General features: G+C 38.2%; 1 protein-coding gene across 1 annotated transcript in view; it reads right to left on the reverse strand.

Moving 5' to 3' along the window:
- Window positions 1-16,799, reverse strand: part of LOC103208391 (charged multivesicular body protein 3) — a 218,014-nt gene extending 201,215 nt beyond the window's left edge. Inside the window, exons 1-2 of the mRNA XM_042782726.1 lie at window positions 16,574-16,799; window positions 13,146-13,285 (exon numbers count right to left, since the gene is read on the reverse strand). Of these exons, the coding sequence (XP_042638660.1) occupies window positions 13,146-13,285; window positions 16,574-16,799 (366 nt within the window). The remainder of the gene's footprint in view (window positions 1-13,145; window positions 13,286-16,573) is intronic.
- Between the last annotated feature and the right edge of the window lie 617 nt (window positions 16,800-17,416).

Raw genomic sequence — 17,416 nt, forward strand, 5'->3', positions numbered from 1 at the left:
ATATTTGTTTCATTGATCTTTTAAAAACGAATTCTGAAGTTTTTTTTTAATAAAATAGTATATTAATACTGACTTTTGGAATTACCTGAAAAAAAATAAAAATATCATCACTAACATTTATTCTGGTATCATAATCACCAATAGAGAAAAAAAAAATTTCACTTAAACACTATTTGGAAAAGAGGGAGTCAGACTAAAACATTAAGGTCTTTGGCAAACATAGGACAGAAATAATGATTTCCTTTTCAAAAGAATATTAATATTTAGTCTATCTAGGACATTTGGAGCTTTGTGGATAGATAAAAAGGCTAAATCTATGTAAGAGATATAGGAACTTCCCTTCCTATTGCCAGCCCTTAGGGTGTCCTCCTATCATACCACCCCACATTATGAATGGGCAAAAGCAAGGGTAGTGGTGAGAAAAGTAAGTGTCAAGCCAAAGAAGAAGGGCAGGAAAATCTGAGTGGTAATAGTGGTATGGAAGTGTTTTTGACAGCCAGTAGGTTGTCTATTGTAGTCAACATATATAAGGGACATAGAAAAATCAGGTCTATCTAGCTACCTTAGAAACTACCTAATATTGTAGGTTTTTCCTGAAATATATCACATACACCCCTCCTCAACATGAAACAGAACAGAGTGTGCTGCATGCACATGCTAGTCTTTTATTAATATTCACTGAATGGATAAATAAATAATTGAGTGAAAGTTACAACTTGGAGGCACTAGGAATGGAATTAAGAAGCATTTCAGAAAAGAAATAATGAAATAAGAAATAATGTAACAGAGAGAATGTTGAAGATGAAAACAAAAATACAAAAAAAAAAAAAAAAAAGGTATTTCCAAGGATTCTTGTCTGAGAAAATTAAACAAACACACACAGAAAACAACCAGTAAAGGGCAGAAAAAAGAAAGGTAGAAAGGATATATGGTTTATTAAAGAAAAAGAAGATTAATCTGATTTTAGGAAAAAGGACATTATCTAGGAATATGGAAAAGAGCATTACAATGCAAATTAGGAGTCAGAATTATGGATGATTTAGATTAGCAGAGAGGTGTTATCTAAATGAACATGTTGAGTTCACTTTGGGAAAGAAAATTAAAACAAAAAGAACTAAAGATATAATCTTAAAGATATCCTAACCAGAAAAACACTGATGAGAACAGAGAAGGAGAGAGGAAAAGGGAGGAAGAGGAGAAGAGACATAGATCTCCAGGAGAAAGTAACTGCCAGTTTATCAAAAATATTAATCAAGGACCTATATAATCATCAGTTTGTTAAACATGATTAGCTATCAGTTCAAACAAGCCTCTAATATCATTATCTTTACTAAATAAGAAAGAGTTTGATCAAGATTCAAATTCTAAAAATTGCCTAATCAACTTACCTGGGGTCACTGGAACAGTTAAAAGTGCCTGTACGTATTCCAAATCTTGACACCTTTTTTACCATTTTCTCCCAGTGGATTTTACCCACCAAGGGACTTCTATCATTTGCTATCACCTGTTACCACAAAAAGAAAAAAAAAAACTTTCATTACACAAAATGGAGTCAAACCTATCATTTATAGTTACAAATATACACCTTTTGAAAAAAGGTAATGCTGTTCCCAATTCTTGTTTGTTGACTATGTGATTATATCATAAATGAATTCTTACAGTAGGAACAATTACAAAAATTTAAAACACTGAATGCAGTACATTAAACTCCTACAATCTGTGGTAGTTACACAGATGGGGTATTAATACCAAATTGAAAAGCTAGCCCCAACATTGTTCTACATGCCACTTTAGTGAGTAGCGACTGGAGTCTTAAAAGCTTGCAAGTGGCCATATAGATGCAACAATGGGTCTCTCCTTGTCCAGAGCACAAAAGAATGAAGAAAACCAAAGACACATGGAAACAATAGTCCAAGGGACCAGTGGACCATGGGAACCTCAGCCTATATGACCATGAGACCAGAAGAACTAGATGGTGCCTGGTTACCACTGCCAACCACTCAGAAAGGAATCAGTACAGGTGATCTGGATAGAGTAGGAGCAAAACACAAAATCATAAAAAAGACCAGGCTTACGGTCTGATAGAACCTGGGGAGACCCTCAAGACTATGGCCCCTAGTTCTTCTTCAGATCTGGAACTGAACTCACTCCCACATCTTCCAGCCAAACAACAGACAGACATATAGGGAAAACATTCACGCCACTCCTTAGAATGACTAGTTATGGGAGAACAGAAGGGCAGTATCTGCACAGGGCGACAGCTCAGGAGGCAGGAATGTATAAAAAAGGACACAGGGGAGAGATTAATAGGGAAGAAGTGGGAAGAGAGCTGTTACATTGTGGGGAATTGCAGTCAATGTCATGAAACAAAATGTGTTTGCACTGCTGTATGGAAAATGAATTTGCTCTGTAAACCTTCACCCCAATCACAATAAAAATTGACCAAAAAAAAAAAAAAAAAAAAAAAGCTAGCCCCATTCTCCACCATGTGGCCTATTCTTTAGAATTAAGTTACACAGGAAGAAAATGGCCCTCAGAGTCATTCTCTACTCTGAAAAGAAAATTTAAAACAATAATCCAAGTAAAGTTCCCTAAAAGTCATCATGTGTAGGAGTCAAGGGGTTCAAAGTATAATTATGGAGCCAAGAATCAAACACATGTTTTTCATTAAACTATGCTTTGACTAAATCAGTACTGCTACTTCTATGTTTTTTTCCTTAACAATCATGAAAGGTTGTAACATATAAAAAGGATTACCATAATGAATTCTACATTCTTAAACATCTCCAAATTTGCAAATAGCTTTCAAACATGATCAGGAGATTAGAATTAGGGAAAAACAAGGGAAGGGAGGGAGGAAGAGAGGGAAAAAAAAGGAAAAAGAAAATAAATAAAGAAACCTTCAAAATCTGTGATGACTCTCATTTATAAATATCAGCCTTTTTAATCGTCAACAAATTTTTCTCTTATCCCCTAATCTCCCTGCCTTAAATGAAGGCAGAATTTCAATAAAAATACCAGTATAAAAGCAAAAATAAAAATCTTACAGATAAAATAACTAAATGCAAACTTAAAAGCCTACTGTCTTCATGAAATCAGCTGTTTGATTTATTTTAAATCCAGGGTATGTGGGCCAAGTGTATTTTCATGAATGCTAAATTATTCAAAATCACAACACAATACTCTGTGGACCTCTAACCTTTCTGGGAGGAAGGGCCATTTTCTTATTCACAAAGCTTCCAGGAAGTGAAATCCCTGGTGGGAAATGGGTATCAATAGTAAACTCCCTGGGAAGGCAAGAGATGGTGCAGCTACCTCATCTCAGACTCTATAGTAATATTTATGCAACTGAAAAGGGCTTTATCCAATGTGCCATATAATTATGATATCCAACTGAAGTTTTACCATAAATTAAATTTGGGGGAGGCTGGTTAAATGATCATAATAAAAATGTTAATATTTAAAAAAAAATAACTCATCCAGCTAAGTCACATGGCATAACAAAATACTCTATGCCTATTACTACTATGTCACACCAATAAGTGTCCCCAACTAATAGCTCATATCCTAAAAGAATGCATGATGATTCTGAGTGGCGTTCACACTACTAGTCTTACTAAACTCATTGTCATTGAGTCACTCAATTCCAACTCATAGTGACCCTATAGGACACAGTAGAACTTCCCTATAGAGTTTCTAAAGCTGTAAATATGGAAGCAGACTGCCTTATCTTTCTCTTGTGGAGTAGCTGGTGGGTTCGAACTGCTGAACTTTTGGGTAGCAGCCAAATGCTTTAACACTGTACCACCAGAGCTCCTTGGGAGGTATATTCCTCAGCAGCTCAAGAAGGAGTTAGCATTTTATGTGGGAAGCATTTTCAGAGACGAGAAAAAAACTGGAAGCAAGCATAGCCTGAGTTGGTAACACAGGCTAGAAGTGAAGCAATCTTTCCATCCTCTTTCTAGGGTACCTGCCCCTCTAACCAGAGTTCTTTCACTTGCTCTCCATTGTATCCCCAGTAGCTGGTATAGTGCCTACCTTATCTGGGTGTTCATTAAATATTTAAATGGAACTAAACTATTTTCAGCTTTTTATTGCTTAGTAACTCATTCTTCTATTTCTGATTATATAGGTTCTGTAATGGATCCAAGTTTTTGATTTCTATTATAATGAAAAGTCCCTTCCACAGCAGTCTGGCTGCAATGTTTTCTGGACAAACATTGGCATAAATGTACCTTGTGATGCAATTGCACTTCAATGCTCCTGATCCCAGCCAGACATAAAGCTTATCAATTCAATACATTTTAAAATACACTTCTGCATATTTCTTAAAGGTGGGATTTAATACTGATCAGAACGTTTGGCATAACTCTTTTAATATTGTTAGTCCCCATTCAACAACATCAAGGTTTAATTAGATAACTCTTTGGCATAACAGGACTGCTGTGCTATGACATTTTCTGCATTTCTCAGTATTTCGATATAACTGTGTCTCTCTACTTTCAAAACCACAGACTAACCTGTGTGTGTGTGTATATATATATATATATATATATATATACACACACACATCCGAAAACTTATTAAATCTTCAAGAATGAGAATGGGTGACCGACAAAAACAGAAGTAAAATTTAATTATCTTCTTTGGTATTCCCACAAACTTACTTTAGAATAAATATGAAAAAAAATGTTTCTCACCAATACAAAATAAAGGATAAAGTAGTTTGCCATACATTTTGCCTCTAGAGAGGCATCAAGAAAGGAATAAATAAGGTGGAATCTCCCTAAACAAAGCTATTCATGTAAGAGCAAAGATAAATAAATATAAAAACAGACACTAATTCTTTCACCCAAACAGGAAATATGTTAACATAATACTTCAATAAATATACAATGTTTTGTACTGCTACCACAATTTCAGTGACTTTATAATCCTTATATATACAGGCAGTAGAGAACAAATATCACAAACCTTCTCTGGACCATGACAAAAATACAGAGAGAAATAGAAATGTTAAGATGAAGATAAATCCATAAATTATGCTAATGTTTCGATTTCAGAAGCCTATTCATGCTCATCTGTCTCTTAGACCAAGAATTTTTTGAAAGAAATATAAATGTCTTCAATTTATGATGCCAAGATGATGACAGTGGTAATAGAACATAGAATCCACAAAACTGGAAAATAGTTAATGAGGACAGAAGCAGGATGACTTAGAATGTTAGAAAAACTTCAAATGTTAGAAAGAATTGTTAGAAAATAGAGGACTTGCATCTTCCATGGATTACAAGGTGCATTATTGGTAAAGATGTCACATATATGTCACTACTTTGAAATCTAAAATAGTTCTGGTCACTTCACATTAGAGAATACAGACTAAACATAGAGAAGCTTAACATGAAAAGTAGTATCCTAATAATTTGCTTTAATATAAAAATAATTCAAAAGCATTAATACATCTTAAAATGATTAAGAAGAGAAAGACAGAAGGCCATTAACATATATTATTCAGAAAATAAACTTATGAGTTGTACAGAAAACAGAAATCATAAGGAATATGAGATGAATTAAATAAATATGGTGTGAGGTATGGATCTTGTTTAATTTTTCTGCAAATGGATATCCAGTTTTTTTGTAAAACTACCAAAAAAAAGATAATCAATAGAGACTAGCAATCTGTTCCAGAAAAATATTAAACCAACCAAGCTGACTGGAGAGCTAAGTTGTTGTTGTTGTTAGGTACTGCTGAGTCGGTTTTGACTCAGTGACTCCATGTACAACAGAAACACTGCTCAGTCATGCATCATCCTCACAATTGTTGCTATTTTGTTGAAGCCACTGTGTCAATCCATTTTGTTAAATACCTACTGTGCCAACCCATCTCTCATTACATACCCACTATGTCAAGCCATCTCATTAGATACTCATTTATTAGAGTCACATTTTCCCTAAAATATGTAAATCCAGATATCCTTTCAAACAAACAACAAACACCACCACCAGAGCTCCCAGATGGGAAGTCTACAGTGCCTATTATCAGTTATGTCACCTAACTACAATTTTTCACAATAAATACCAAAAGAAACTATAATTCATCTGAGTAAGGAAATAATATTAGAAAATTGAGGGAAAAAGAAAGAATTTTGATGCACTTATATATTTCCTACACAGGATACCTAAAATAAAGGCAATTTGAAAAGGACTGAATTGGTCAAGATCTATAAACGTATTTATCTATAAAAACACGAGTCCACCTATGGTCAGCTGATCTTTGACAAAGGGCTGAAACTGCTACATAGGAAGAGACAAATATTTATTTGGGTGAAGGAAAAGGCTATTTTTTGGGGAAGAGATTGTCTCTTTAATAAATGGTGCTAGAAAAACTGGATATTCATTTGCAGAAAAATGAAACAAGATCCATATCTCACAACATATATAAAAACTAACTCCAGATGGATCAAAGACTTAAATGTGAAACCTGAAACTATAAACTTCATCAAGGAAAAAACAGGAGAAAATTTAGGGGCCCTAATTTATAGCATAAATAGCCTATCTAGCATCACCCAAAATGTACAAACAGCAGAAGATAAACCAGATACTCTAAAAATTAAATTCTTATGTGCATCAAAAGACTTTTCCAAAAGAGTAAAAAGAAAACCTACAGAATAGGAAAAAATATAAGGCAGTGACTTATCTGACAAGGGACTTAACTCTAAAATTTATAGACAACTCCAACACCTCAACATATAAAGACAATCCAACTAAAAAGTGGGCAGAAAACACGAATAGACACTTCACCAAAGAAGATATTCAAGATATTCAGGTGACCAGCAAACACATGAAGAAATGTTTGCGATCATTACCCATTGTTGTTGTTGTTGTTGTTATGTGCTGTCAAGTCGGACCTGACTCATAGTGACCCATCCCTGGGTTTCCGAGGCAGTATCACTATGGAAGTAGATTGCCCAACCTTCCTTCCGAGGAGTGGCTGGTGGGTTTGAACCGCCAGCCTTCTGGTTAGCAGTCAAGTGCCTTAGGCACTATGTTACCAGAGCTCCTAGCATTACCCCTTAGAGAGATGCAAATCAAAACAATGAGATACCATCTCACTCCAGCACTAACAGCAAAGTTCAACAAGACAGAAAATAAATGCTGGTTAGGATGTGGAGAGATTGGGACTCTCATACACTGTTGGTGGGACTGTAAAATGATACAACCACTGTGGAAACTGCTATGGTGATTCCTTAAAAAGTTGGAAACAGAAATACCATTTGATCCAGCAATCCCAATACTAGGTATATATCCAAAAGAAGTGAGAGCCAGGACACAAATAGATATATGCATGCTAATGTTCATTGCAGCACTACTCACAATAGCAAAGAGATGCAAACAACCTAAGCGCCTATCAACTTGGAATGGATAACCAAACTATGGTACGTACATACAATGGAATACTATGCAACACTAAAGAACAATGTAGAATCCACAAAATACCACATAATGTGGGCAAACTTGGAGGACATTATGCTGAGTGAAATAAGTAAATCACAGAAGGACAAATATTGTATTCGACCACTATTGTAAAAAGTCAAAGAAAGAGTTTATATATGGAAGGAAACTTTGTTGGTTACCAGGGAGGAGAGGGAAAACTGCTAGATAGACATTTATCTGGGTGAAGGAAAAGGCTAGATAACAAAAGTGAGTGATCAACACATTAACACTAAGGAAAAGGAATACACAGAGAGGTGCACAAGAGATACAGACAACAGATAAACACTTTTACATACACAATACTGAATTATCAGTAATCTATCAGTAGGTATATAGGTAGACAGGATGAATGATCAGGTATGTCTAGGCAAAAGAGAATACACCCATGACCATGTATCAGATTGGCAGATGATATTTCTACATATGTATTTGTATGTGCTATAAGAATGTCCGTGTAAATAAGTTTAACCAGGGGCAATATTATGATACCTTCTTAGCCATAGCCAACTACACTGATGTAGTGAGCTGCTGGACCTGTAGGCTCAGGACCATGGTTGCAGGGTACATCAAGCTCAATTGGCATAACATACTACACAAAAACATTTTTCTACATCCTACTTTGGTGAGTAGCGACTGGGGTCTTAAAAGCTTGCAAGTGGCCATCTAGGTGCAACAACTGGTCTTTCCTCATCCAGAGCAAAGAAGAATGAAGACAACCAAAGACACATGGAAGCAATTAGTCCAAGGAACTAGTGGACCTGGACCATGCGAACCTCAGCCTATAAATAACCATGAGATCAGAAGAACTAGATGGAGCCCGGCTGCCGCTGTCAGCCACTCGGAAAGTGATCAATGCAGGAAATCCTGGATAGAGTGGGAGAACAATGTGGAACAAAACTCAAAATCATAAAAAAGACCAGGCTTACTGGTCTAGGAGTTTGTGAAACCCCCAAAAATATGGCCCCTAGTTATCCTTCAGGCCTGGAACTGAACTCAGTCCCGTGGCTTCTAGCTAAACAATGGACAGGCATATAGGGTGAACATTCACACCAGGTAGATACACTCCTTAGAACAATGAATCATGGGAGATCAGAAGTGCAGTATTTCCATAGAGAGACAGCTCAGGGGACAGTAATGCATAAGAAAGGACACAGGAAAAAAGTAACTAAAGGGGGGAAGTAGGAAGAGAGCTGTTACCTTGTGGGGACTGCAGTAAATGTTGTGAAACAAAATGCGTATGAACTGCCATATGGAAAATGAATTTGCTCTGTAAATTTTCACTCAAATCACAATAAAAGAAAAAAAAAACATTACTCTCAGATTCTGAAAAGGTGACAAACTGAAATTAGTCAGCTTCTTTTAAAATAAATAGAAAAGAATAATAATTCAAATTGTTAAAAATTGAATTCCTGAAAGTCATTCTTTACAGGAGATGAAGGAATTATGAGGTGAGCTGAAAGAATGGCAAGCAACTGAGAGATTTCTCTTCTGTTCCCAGCAGATATTTTCAATTTTAAATATAATTTTTTAAAAAACCAACACTTTGAAAAGTTTAAACCAGGGTGTCTGTGCTGACTAGCTTAGCTAACCAGCTAACTTCATAATGCCAAGAACAAGGTTTTAACTTCAGTTGGCTGTAGACCTTGTCAGAGATTGTTCTTCTAGCCCAAGCCAGTCATTTGACAAATGTAAGCCTCTGGCCCCAAGGAACACAAACCAGACAGTGATGACCAGTGCAAACCTTACAAGTCGCTGGAAAAATTACCTGTGTATCTGAATGCATCTTTTTCATACACAGAAAACCATGTAAATACATTGCATTTTTCTTAGGAGTAGTTTCTGAATTATTAACACCATTAAAAAGCATTTTCAGAGAAAAATAATTTAGTTAACTAGAATTTATAATGCTAACATTCACTATCATTCATTATTTGCTCTTCACTTTATTCAAGAATCACCTTATTGGAGTTCCTTATCACTGTCTCCTTACCCTTATTTTCCTTCTTAGCACTTTCCACAAACTGATGTGGTGGTGGTGGTGGTGTGCCGTTGAGTTGGAACCAACTCATAGCGACCCCTCCTTGGGTTTCCAAAGCGGTATTACTATGGAAGTAGATTGCCCAACCTTCCTTCCGAGGAATGGCTGGTGGGTTTGAACCGCCAGCCTTCTGGCTAGCAGTCAAGTGCCTTAGGCACTATGCTACCAGAGCTCCCAAACTGATGTTAGAATAAATATTTATTTAGTGCCTACCTTGCTCAAGTGGAATTTGAGCTCCCTCAGAGTGCAAGGGACTATGTTCCCTGGTATATCCCTGGGGCCTGACATACAACTCTCAAAACCAAACTCAATGCCATCGAGTCAATTACAACTCATAGTGACCCTCATTGGATTTCCAGGGCTGTAAATCTTTATAGAAACTGACTGCCTCATCTTTCTTCTGCAAAGCAGCTGGTGGATTTGAACCATTAACCTGGTTAGCAACCAAATGCCTTAACCACTATACCACCAGAGCTCCTTGGCATACACCTATCTGCTTAATAAACTGATGAATTTAGTCACCTATTAAGGGAGTTTAATCCATGGATGTCTTTAATAGGTGTGGTACATTACCTAATATGGCCTTTCTAGCCACGGTGCTGTGACTCCCACAAAATGATTGGGTGGGATAAGGTATTTATGGCTCACCAAGGAGACTGGACAACCTGCTAATAATGCAAATAAAGTACATGGAACTCTGGTGGGAGTGAGAACCTGTAAATGAGATGTATAGAACCCTAAGGAGGGGATTGGTCAGTTTTGCCACCCAACTAGGCTTAATCCCAGAAGTGGGGAGGTTGATCTTACTACTATCAAGATGATCTGGGAGTGAAGCATGTCCTTTGGACCCAGGAACCCTGCAGTAAGAACTTCCTAGACCCAGGAGATAGAGGTGTAACACTGGAGACAGTGTGAGACAATAAGAAGTGGTGGTAAGCATGGCAGAGTCCAGCAGCACTAGCATGAGTGGTGAGAACCAAGAGACCAGTGAGTGGTGAGAACCAAGATGACACAGTGGCCTTCCAAGCCCATGGAATGAGAGAGCAGGGTACCTTTGGGCATGAGACTTTCTGACAGAGTGGGGTACCTCTAGGCACTTACTAGATGAGCTAAAGAGATTTGTAACACTTGGCGGAGCAGGGCAGAGGCCAGGCCCCAGTGGGAGGAGGAGGCCGAGAGCTGAGTCCTGAGAGAGGAGGCCTTTCCTCAGAGGGCTGAGAGGAGGTCTATACCAACAGAAGAGCTGAGAGAGCTGTCCTGCACTAACGAAGGGAGGGATATGTTCCTCTCTTTGGTAGGAGAGAGCCTTCTAGACTTTGCCTGCATGCTTTTTGATTTTGATTCTGAATTGTAACCAGTAACTTCCTAATAACCCCCATAACTCTAAGTATGGTTTGTGAGTTCTGTGTAGCCATTGCCATAAGTTACTCAACCCAGTAGAGAAGCAGAGAGTGCCTTGGGAGGGATGGCTAATATAAGAATTGGTAAAAAGAATGGAGAAAAGGTCTGCCTGACCTCTACCTCATAGGAATCAGCTTTGGGTTGATGCTGATGTTGATTCTCCTCTCTCTCCCTAAAGTTAGAGGAAGTCTGATGTCACTACAGCATTTTTGCAGTAGGACATCACAAATAGTAGATCATTTATAAGCTAAAACATATTTGATTCTGACTCATAGCGACCCCCATTGGGTTTCCAAGGCTGTAAATCTTTACGGAAGCAGCAGCCTCATCTTTCTTCCACAGAGAGGATAGATAGGTTTGAACTACTGACCTTCTAGTTAGCAACAAAATGCCTTAACCACTACACCACCAAAGCTCCTTTATTGCTAACTAGTATACCCCAATGTTTTTATTATCTATAGGTAGCATTCTATATATCAAAAAAATTTCCAGACTTTTGACATGGCTTTTCCAAGTTTGGAAGGTGCTTGGAATATTTACCATTCATCTCTATGGGGTCATTCAATGTGGGTGACAAATATTCAGACATAGAATACAGAGCAGGGGGACTGGCTGCTCAACTCAAACTCTGTAATAAATCTAAAACTATTAAAACAACTAAGTCTTCCTCAATCAGTCTATTAGAAATCAAAACCACTGAAAAGAAACGGAATAATAATTTACTTATGAATTATAGCTTTAGAGATGTTACAGTTTATTTTTAACTAACCCGGATGGTTGTGTTGCACACAACAACAACAACCCAGATATAAACTAGAAGAATTTGAATGGATAATGTGTAGATGGCAACAGGATCCTCCCAGGTTCAATAAACTTTTAAAAAGTACTGAATTAGGTTATCTGTAAGATAAAAGGTCAAACACAATAAGAAAGTTACAAGAAAAGGAAAGGCTATAGATATCCAATGTAGTCACCTGAAGAATTTGCAAATCTCAACTCCTTAGCACAGTGGACTACAGTTTTATCATTCCATCTTTAAATGCATATATATTTATTTGAGACCACATGTAACAAACAAAAAAATCTATCTACAATCATACTGCAAATCAGTGATAAGATCAGATCTGCAACTAAGGTCTCAGAACTCAGCTTTTTCTACTATACTTCACAGTCTTTAGGAGCTCTGGTAGTGCTATAGCTAAAGCGATGGGCTTCTACCAAAAGGTTGGTGATTTGAACCTACCAGCTGCTCCATGGGAGAAAGATAAAGTCAGTCTGCTTGTGTAAAGATTTACAGTGTTCAGGGCAGTTCTACTTTGTCCTACAGGGTCGCTATGAGTCAGAATTGACTCAGTGGCAGTGGGCCTGTTTTTGTTGTTGTTACAGTCTTTGTTCTCAGAAAGAAATCTGAAGCAACTATTTTAAGTTTTAGACCCTGAGCCAAACTTTGCCAACTCCAATGTGAAATGGTAACAGCACTGAATAAGAAATCTCATCAATGTCATAAGCAAAGTAACAACCACCTGATAGATCAATAGTTAAGAGCTCAGCTGCTAACCAAAAAGTTGGTGGTTTGAATCTATCCATCGGCTGTGAGGGAGAAAGACCTGGTGATCTCCTCCCATAAAGATTACAGCCTAGAAACCCCTATGAGGCAGATCTACTCTGTTACATAGGGTCACTGTGAGCCAGACTGACTCAATGGCACCCAACAACAATTGCTCACAACAGTTCTTCATCCATAGTCACAAAGTTGGCTATTTCCCTAAGAAAAAGATTCTTTTACTTTTACTGTATGGTTCTTCCTTTACATACAAAAATTATTTGGACCAGTGAGTTCAAAACTGGACTTAACAATTGAAAGTAACAAGACAAATCACTAAATAAAAGGAATACACACATATGTGTTTCACTTTAATGAAGATCCAAAAATTAAAATAGCTTTGCTTTGCTGATTCTAAACAAACAAACAAAAAAAGCCAACTGCCTTTCCTCAAGAGGTCCTCTTCTCCACTCTTCAATTTTCATTTTCCTTGGTCCCAAAACCTCTTTAAGAAGACACTGAAGCCTCCCTGGGAAAACTGAGTTATGCCTAAGAAACATGACATAAGTACACAGAAGTATCAAGGGCTGGTGAGCACTATTTTGGTAAAAATAATTTCTCTCTTTTAAGTGTTCTCAAATGATCAAGAACTACCCCTGTTTCCGATACCTGAACCAGCCAGATGCCATCTTTTGTGTCTTCCACGAGCTCATAGAAATGCATTTCACCACTGAAATTGGTACTAGAAACAGATTCAGATGCTTCCTCTTCCTTGAGAGCAGAATAGAGCTCACCCTCCATCAAGTCACCTGAAAAGAAAAATAACACTAGTAAGATTCTGAAGGGTCACAATATAAAAAGAATTCCACTCTCTCTACTTCAATGATTAATTCCATTTTACACTGTTAAGAATCATGTCATTGTACTCTCATTACATTCTATAGAGAAGACCAGTAGAACTTGAAGACACCCATTTAAGATTTATACATTCAATAAATATGTAATAATAACCTACTAGGAGCTCTGGTAGCATAGTGCCTAAGGCACTTGACTGCTAACCAGAAGGCTGGCGGTTCAAACCCACCAGCCACTCCTCACAAGGAAGGTTGGGCAATCTACTTCCATAGTGATACTGCCTCGGAAACCCAAGGAGGGGTCGCTATGAGTCGGGGCCAACTCGATGGCAAATAACAACAACAACAACAACCACCTACTGTGCATCAGGTGGAGTCCTTGGGTGCTACAAATGGCTAAATGTGAAAGGTTAGCAGAGATGCCTTGGAATAAAGGCCTGAAGATCTACTTCTGAAAAATCAGCCATTGAAAACCCATGGAGGACAGTTCTACTCTCACACACATAGTGGTCACTATGAGTTGAAATCAACGGAACAGCAACTGGTTACTTAGTTACATGTTGGGCAAAAAATGAAGGAAATAAGCAAAGACCCATCTCCTCATGGAGCTTATATCCCAGTGGGATTGTCACATAATTTATTGTGAAATCACTAAATTTGTACCAGTCTAAAAAACCATCACAATATTAATTATTTAGTTTTGTATATGGCATACGCAGGCTTCAAGTACTTTTTAAACAGAATGGTTTATACACCTCTCACTTAAAAGATTTAAAAATGGGTTAAAATAGTAGCAACAGGGCTTCCATGACTTTGGGAAGTTAGAACTTTACCTATTAGAAAAAACTCCATATTCTTCCACAAATTTACAGTGTAAATTCAGAGCTTGTATCAAGTAAAAAGAAGAGGAAAACACTAATGTCAAATTATCTTTTCGCTTAAACATAAGTGTTGAAAAAGCAAGCACTATGACCACAGCAGGGAGCTCTGGTAGCATAGTGGCTAAGACACTTGCCTGCTAACCAGACGGCTGGCGGTTCAAACCCACCAGCCACTCCTTGGAAGGAAGGTTGGGCAATCCTACTTCCGTAGTGATACTGCCTCGGAAACCCAAGGAGGGGTCGCTATGAGTCAGGGCCGACTCGACGGCACGTAACAACAAGAACAACAACATGACCACAGCAAAACCATTCACAATGAATACTTAGATTTTAAAGATAAATTGCTATACTAAGATGTGTCTGCTACAAAATGTATAATCTGAGTCATACTTTTGTGGGCTGTGTGTATTTTTTAGATTATATGTGGATTTCTTTTATTTTTTAATAATAATATTTTATTGTGTTTTTGGTTTGGTGAAAGTTTACACAGCAAGTTGGGTTCCCATTTGACAATTTCCACACAAATTATTCAGTCACATCAGTTACATTTTTCACATGTAACAGCATTCTTTTTAATTGTGTTCTGGTTGTTCCATTTTTAGTACTCTAGTTTCCCTGTCCCCCCCCCCCCTTTTTTTTTAATATCTTGTTGTTTTTTAGGTGAAAGTTTACATAGCACATTAGGTTCCCACTGAACAGTTTTTATACAAACTGTTCTGTGACCTGGTTCCATTTTCCACAATGTGTCAGTATTCTCATTACTTCCATTCTGTTTCCATCAGTCTAGTTTCCCTGCCCCTCCTTACCTTCTCATCTTTGCTTTAGGGTTAATGTGCCCTTAAACTCATATAGTACTCTCACAGGTGATATTTATTTTATAAGCCAATCTATTACTTGGATGAACCGTGACCTCTAGGAATCATATGTGGATTTCTTGAATGCTCCAACTAATAAATTCTTTTATGCCCAAAGGAAGGCAACAACAAAATAAGTTCAAATTATTTTATCATGAAAAATGACTTGGCTTTCATTGTTGGAGCTATTTCTCATTTCTAAACGTAGAGAGCTTATTTATTATAGCTCTTTTACTTTAAGTTACTTCATTTTTTCCCCATGGTAGAAATAAAGGCCACCATAAACCGGTCAGTAAACAATGGGCAGGAATGATAACATTATTTTTCCTAAAGAAAAACTGATCAGTTTTATGGAGAGGGTTCCTTCTTCCATACTAGTAATGAGATATGAGTTTTATAACCCTTAACCTAAAAATACGCAAGTGTTAAACTCTTCCAGAGTTGTACTCTTGTCTAACATACTACATAGTTAAAGGGAACTAAATAAGGAAAAAATGTGTCTTGTAAAAGACACAGCTGACAGATAAACTTGAAACAACAAAAAAGGTAAATCAGTTTCGACTGCTTCCTATAGCAACCCAGAATGCCTTTCTCAAATTACAGTATATCCCCCTTCTAGGAAGTATATCTAAACAAAGATACACTTTGTCCAGAGGTGAAAAAAATTAACCATATTTATCACCCAATCCTACCCTAAACCAACAGTTATTAAAAATAACCGTCAAGATAAATACCGTTTTAGCACTATTTCAATTCTATTTCTCAATCCATTTAAGTTGATGCAGCAGTGCTGGTGACAAGGAAGGTCAAAGGGCAAGAAGAAAAAAAAAATTACATACAAGAACCAAAAAAAGTTTTAATCCTGTCAGAAGCATAAAGAAACTTTTTTAAACCAAGAAAACAAACACACACAAAAAAACAAGGCAGGCATTCATAAAAATGTTCACCGTATTTTCACCAAACTTAATATATGAAAAGCTAATACTATACAGTGTAATCTTCATCTATACATACACTCATTATATAAAATTTAAATCTCAGGCCCAAATGCCTCTTTGAGATTATTCCAGTAACATTTTCCCCTCCAGGGCATATTGCTATCTAAAAGACAACGTTTTGGAGTTTCTCATTTTTCTTAGATCCTCATGAATTTCAACCGACTCATAATAAATATTTGTCTGCAACTGGATGACATTCTCGAATCTTGAGAAAAATCACCAAACGTGGTAAACAAAGCAAGGAGCTGCACTTTAAACTGTTGTTCAAAAATCTTTTAAAGACACACCAACACTATTACAAATAATTTCTGCCCCATTCTCAAATCTAGGATTCACACATTTTATTGTAGAAGACCTGGACAAAAGGAAACCGGGGCAGCTCTTGGAGTAGTCGGCTTAACCTTTCCAGGTACCGACTCATTCTAGGCAATCACCAGGTACAAGGAAACAAGCCGCCTCGCCACCCCCCCCCCCCCGGGTGGAGGATACAACAGCGGGCCGGGTACTCGCCTGACTTTTCCACCAGCTCCCGGACATCCTTCTTCTCCGGCAGACCCGAGTACCCCAGCCCCCGGCACTCCAGAATGGTCTTGAGCTTCTTGAAGCTCAGCGCCACCGGATCTACCAGCTGAGTGGCAAAGATACCAGTTTCATACCACACAATGGCCTCAAAAAACCTAGCCAGGACGAAGAGGACCAGAAAATAGAGGAGCAAGAAAAAAAGCTTTAGCCACATCTTCCCCTGCGTCTTCTCTTTTCAAGAGCTCGAAATATGAAAAAGAGGAGGGTAAAGAGCAAGAGGGGAAGTGTGTACTGACACCAGGCTGGGCAAGGGCACTATTTCAGCGTGTGGCCCGGCACCTCGTAGCCGTCACTGTGGGGTCATCCCTGGCAGAGAGGCAGGTGGATTTGGGGATCTGTGCGTGTGAGGAAAACACTGTAGGGGCAGAGGCGCAGAGCCTCGCGCGGGGCCTTCCAGTTAAGAGGCGAGAAAAACAAATGGGAGAAACTAAAAAAAAAAAATAGTAATAATTAAACACCAAAAGGCGTGGGGCTCAGAAGAACCCACGAGGAATGAGAAAACCAGGGACGTTTCCCCGGGTGGACCCGTGTGAGGGGTCACTGAACGAGGTGGTAGAATCAGCCTCCCAGTACCGTGATATGAAAGGGGAAGGTGGAACCAAAAGATAATTCAAATCCACAAACGACGCCAGGGTCCAAGCTGCAGGCGGGGCAGGCGGGGCGGCAGGCCCAGAAGGCGGTTGGGGCCCGCCTGGCCGCGGCCAGGCTCCCGAGGCGGCGGGTCAGGAGGGCGCGGCGCTCGGCCGGGCCAGGCCCGGGGCCCAGCGCGCT

This window comes from Orycteropus afer, unplaced genomic scaffold, assembly GCF_000298275.1.
Source record: "Orycteropus afer afer isolate SDZICR_OR568_19922 unplaced genomic scaffold, OryAfe1.0 scaffold00431, whole genome shotgun sequence".
NCBI classification, from domain to species: Eukaryota; Metazoa; Chordata; class Mammalia; order Tubulidentata; family Orycteropodidae; genus Orycteropus; species Orycteropus afer.